Source organism: Pygocentrus nattereri, chromosome 3, assembly GCF_015220715.1.
Source record: "Pygocentrus nattereri isolate fPygNat1 chromosome 3, fPygNat1.pri, whole genome shotgun sequence".
In the NCBI taxonomy this organism is placed as follows: domain Eukaryota; kingdom Metazoa; phylum Chordata; class Actinopteri; order Characiformes; family Serrasalmidae; genus Pygocentrus; species Pygocentrus nattereri.
This window is the reverse complement of record NC_051213.1, coordinates 647,171-652,170: the sequence shown is the minus strand read 5'-3', so window position 1 is coordinate 652,170 and position 5,000 is coordinate 647,171. Positions and strand designations below refer to the sequence as shown.

The window sequence follows — 5,000 nt, the reverse complement described above, 5'->3', positions numbered from 1 at the left end:
ACCTGTTCCCTCTACACCCTGAAAGAGACCAGATAATCTCAATAAACTCCAAACCTGTTCCCTCTACACCCTGAAAGAGAGACCAGATAATCTCAATAAACTCCAAACCTGTTCCCTCTACACCCTGAAAGAGAGACCAGATAATCTCAATAAACTCCAAACCTGTTCCCTCTACACCCTGAAAGATAGACCAGATAACCTCAATAAACTCCAAACCTGTTCCCTCTACACCCTGAAAGATAGACCAGATAACCTCAATAAACTCCAAACCTGTTCCCTCTACACCCTGAAAGATAGACCAGATAACCTCAAACTCCAAACCTGTTCCCTCTACACCCTGAAAGAGACCAGATAACCTCAAACTCCAAACCTGTTCCCTCTACACCCTGAAAGAGAGACCAGATAATCTCAATAAACTCCAAACCTGTTCCCTCTACACCCTGAAAGAGAGACCAGATAATCTCAATAAACTCCAAACCTGTTCCCTCTACACCCTGAAAGATAGACCAGATAACCTCAAACATGTTCCCTCTACACCCTGAAAGAGAGACCAGATAATCTCAATAAACTCCAAACCTGCACCCTCTACACCCTGAAAGAGAGACCAGATAATCTCAAACTCCAAATCTGTTCCCTCTACACCCTGAAAGAGACCAGATAACCTCAAACTCCAAACCTGTTCCCTCTACACCCTGAAAGAGACCAGATAACCTCAAACTCCAAACCTGCACCCTCTACACCCTGAAAGAGAGACCAGATAATCTCAAACTCCAAACCTGTTCCCTCTACACCCTGAAAGAGAGACCAGATAATCTCAAACTCCAAACCTGTTCCCTCTACACCCTGAAAGAGAGACCAGATAATCTCAATAAACTCCAAACCTGTTCCCTCTACACCCTGAAAGAGAGACCAGATAATCTCAATAAACTCCAAACCTGTTCCCTCTACACCCTGAAAGAGACCAGATAATCTCAATAAACTCCAAACCTGTTCCCTCTACACCCTGAAAGATAGACCAGATAACCTCAAACTCCAAACCTGTTCCCTCTACACCCTGAAAGAGAGACCAGATAACCTCAAACTCCAAACCTGTTCCCTCTACACCCTGAAAGAGACCAGATAACCTCAAACTCCAAACCTGTTCCCTCTACACCCTGAAAGAAAGACCAGATAACCTCAAATTCCAAACATGTTCCCTCTACACCCTGAAAGAAAGACCAGATAACCTCAAATTCCAAACATGTTCCCTCTACACCCTGAAAGAGACCAGATAACCTCAAACTCCAAACCTGCACCCTCTACACCCTGAAAGAGAGACCAGATAATCTCAAACTCCAAACCTGTTCCCTCTACACCCTGAAAGAGACCAGATAACCTCAAACTCCAAACCTGTTCCCTCTACACCCTGAAAGAGACCAGATAACCTCAAACTCCAAACCTGTTCCCTCTACACCCTGAAAGAGAGACCAGATAATCTCAAACTCCAAACCTGTTCCCTCTACACCCTGAAAGAGACCAGATAATCTCAATAAACTCCAAACCTGTTCCCTCTACACCCTGAAAGATAGACCAGATAACCTCAAACTCCAAACCTGTTCCCTCTACACCCTGAAAGAGAGACCAGATAACCTCAAACTCCAAACCTGTTCCCTCTACACCCTGAAAGAGACCAGATAATCTCAATAAACTCCAAACCTGTTCCCTCTACACCCTGAAAGAGAGACCAGATAATCTCAATAAACTCCAAACCTGTTCCCTCTACACCCTGAAAGAGAGACCAGATAATCTCAATAAACTCCAAACCTGTTCCCTCTACACCCTGAAAGATAGACCAGATAACCTCAATAAACTCCAAACCTGTTCCCTCTACACCCTGAAAGATAGACCAGATAACCTCAAACTCCAAACCTGTTCCCTCTACACCCTGAAAGAGACCAGATAACCTCAAACTCCAAACCTGTTCCCTCTACACCCTGAAAGAGAGACCAGATAATCTCAATAAACTCCAAACCTGTTCCCTCTACACCCTGAAAGAGAGACCAGATAATCTCAATAAACTCCAAACCTGTTCCCTCTACACCCTGAAAGATAGACCAGATAACCTCAAACTCCAAACCTGTTCCCTCTACACCCTGAAAGAGACCAGATAACCTCAAACTCCAAACCTGTTCCCTCTACACCCTGAAAGAGACCAGATAACCTCAAACTCCAAACCTGTTCCCTCTACACCCTGAAAGATAGACCAGATAACCTCAAACTCCAAACCTGTTCCCTCTACACCCTGAAAGATAGACCAGATAACCTCAAACTCCAAACCTGTTCCCTCTACACCCTGAAAGAGAGACCAGATAATCTCAAACTCCAAACCTGTTCCCTCTACACCCCGAAAGACACCAGATAATCTCAAACTCCAAATCTGTTCCCTCTACACCCTGAAAGAGACCAGATAATCTCAAACTCCAAACCTGTTCCCTCTACACCCTGAAAGAGACCAGTTAATCTCAAACAACTAACCAATAAGAAGAGCTAAGGAAAATTCCTATTGGACAGTCTTCAACTTCTGGCCTATGATATTCAGTTTATTAAAATATCTTGCTTTAGGAAATAGCCCTCTGTATCCTCTACACCCTGAGAGACAGAAATTCTCCAGAATTATTCTACTATAATGCTTTAAAAGAAAAACTCAACTGTCCACACAAGCCTTTATTTTTTCATATAAAAAGGCGTCTGTGTACCTTCTTCATCTCGTCATCCAGATTACAGGATGTGATGTTGGTGTCAGTGATGTACAGCCCCTTGCCTTGGAACTCATACCAGTGTGCATACGTCTCCAAAGACACGGAATTTGGCTCCGTCACGTTGATGAGCAGAGAAGTAATACCAGCCTCAGATACCAGCTTCAGATTACTGGAACAGACACATACATTTCAAGTTACCACAATATAAACACCCGTACATATCCACACTGGCACTAACCTCAATATACAGGCTAAGATTAACAATCAGCCTGAAACAGAGCGTGTGTGTACCGTATGATGCACTCCTTGGCGAAGGTTTTGGCTCTGAATCCCAGCACGGCGAACACCACCAGCGAGGCCAGGACGGAGGTGAAGAAGTTGACGCTTGAGACGGTGATGGCGTCACGGTGACAGTTGTTGCTGCGCGGGTTGTAGGAGGAGTACGCAATAACGGAACCGAAACCCAACCCCAGCGCAAAAAACACCTGCGTAGCCGCCTGACGCCACACCTGCACGTTACCCCAGATCTCCAGCTACAACACACACAGATACAAACACCGAAATAAAACACAATGCCATGTCACTGTCTGCTATCCTGCGTGGACGAAAGGAGGATGGGTTCCCCTTTGGAGTCTTGGTTCCTCTCAAGTTTTAGTCCTCTTGGTCTTGAGCCTCTGACTCACTGCACAAATTTTAAAGACTTACATCATAAAAGATTGGGTGTCTCTCAGTGTCAGACTGGTTTCTGGATATTTCTTTGGGTGGCTAAAATATTGGGGATCCACACTAAACAATTAGGGATCACACACTACGTTCAGCTGTAGTTACACCGAAGGAAACTCACTGAATTCACGCAAACTTTCACGTTTTCCCGTTACTAGGAGACGCAAATAAACAAACGTGCGCTGCTGCTGCTGTTCTCTCTGCTGATTGCAGATGAACATGATTAAGGGTCACGGATTTAAAAATGTGATCAGTTGGTAATTTTAGTGTTAAATGTAAATAAATTTGCTCCTTAAACTCGACTTTTCAATATTTCTCTTTGTTTACTTGCTGTATTTTCTTCCATGCTCTCAGTTTCCATTGGCTGTAGCAAGAATTCGCTCAGACTGAGCCGTTGATCAGTTCACACTAGATTACACTCAGACTAGAGTTTAAAAACAATCAAACGTGTTCAATAAACTCCGACTGGACTGAAACGAGATCGGGAGGCCAAGAATTAGACGGCTGACTGGTTCTGATGTTCCATAGATTACTATAATAATAATAATAATAATAATAATAATAATAAAAATTACAAAACTAAGTGGGAAAACGGTTATTTTAATAGTGATGGCCTAATATTTGCACTGTAATATACCCTTTTTAGCAGAACCTAAGAAACCTCAATTATATTTGGTTCTAAGGTGTGGTTCTGTTCTGGTGTGGAATGCTACAGCAGGAAAAATGCAGTTTCTGCTCAGGAAAGAAATAAAATGAGCATATGCACTACATGTTTAATGCGTGTGTGTGTGTGGGGGGGGGGGGTGTACCTTGGGGTACAGCATGTACATGATGCCCTCCGAAGCTCCGTCTAGCATCAGACCTCGGACCAGAAAACACAGCAGCACCACGTACGGAAACACCGAGGAAAAATACATCACCTATAAATCAATACATCAGTAAACACATCAGCTACAAATCCATAATCAATAACCAAACAGAAAACATTGTCATCATCTATCAATGAACACAATATCGCCCATAATTAAATAACAATCCCACGTAAATGAACTAATTCCACAAAATCGATCAAGTGTCTTCCAGAAAACAAACGACATAAATTAGTATCAATCGACAATTAGCAGATAAATCAATAAACATACCGTTAACCGAGAACCTAATCAATACTTATGTCCGTTCTCAGTGAACAGTGTCTGACCTTGCCGGTGGATTTGATTCCCTTGTACATGGCAAGACAGACGATGACCCACGCTATGGCCAGACAGCCGGTGATGACCAGGTTAAACTGCCCGGTCTCGCTGATGGAGTCCGTGACGTCCAGAGCTTTCCGGTACCAGAAGTACGAGGTGGCGGAACTCGCAGCACATTCAGCCACTGGGTGGTGTGGAAAGGGGGGGGGGGTTATATACTGACCAATCACTGACCACCAACACTTCACCTCTATTTAAAACTTCAACTGTACTTATTACGCCCTTATGAAATGTGTCATTGCAACGTTTATCACAAGGCCCCACCCATTCAGCTACAGCAGTTGAGCTC

The 5,000-nt window shown here is 43.6% G+C and overlaps 1 protein-coding gene across 4 annotated transcripts in view; it reads right to left on the bottom strand.

Moving 5' to 3' along the window:
* slc6a16b (solute carrier family 6 member 16b) overlaps positions 1-5,000 on the bottom strand; it is a 22,455-nt gene that overhangs the window by 9,366 nt on the left and 8,089 nt on the right. For all 4 annotated transcript variants that reach the window (XM_037537245.1, XM_037537244.1, XM_037537242.1 and 1 more), the window contains exons 5-8: positions 4,660-4,835; positions 4,271-4,381; positions 3,030-3,271; positions 2,736-2,907 (exon numbers count right to left, since the gene is read on the bottom strand). In XM_037537245.1, coding sequence (XP_037393142.1) covers positions 2,736-2,907; positions 3,030-3,271; positions 4,271-4,381; positions 4,660-4,835 — 701 coding nt within the window. The remainder of the gene's footprint in view (positions 1-2,735; positions 2,908-3,029; positions 3,272-4,270; positions 4,382-4,659; positions 4,836-5,000) is intronic.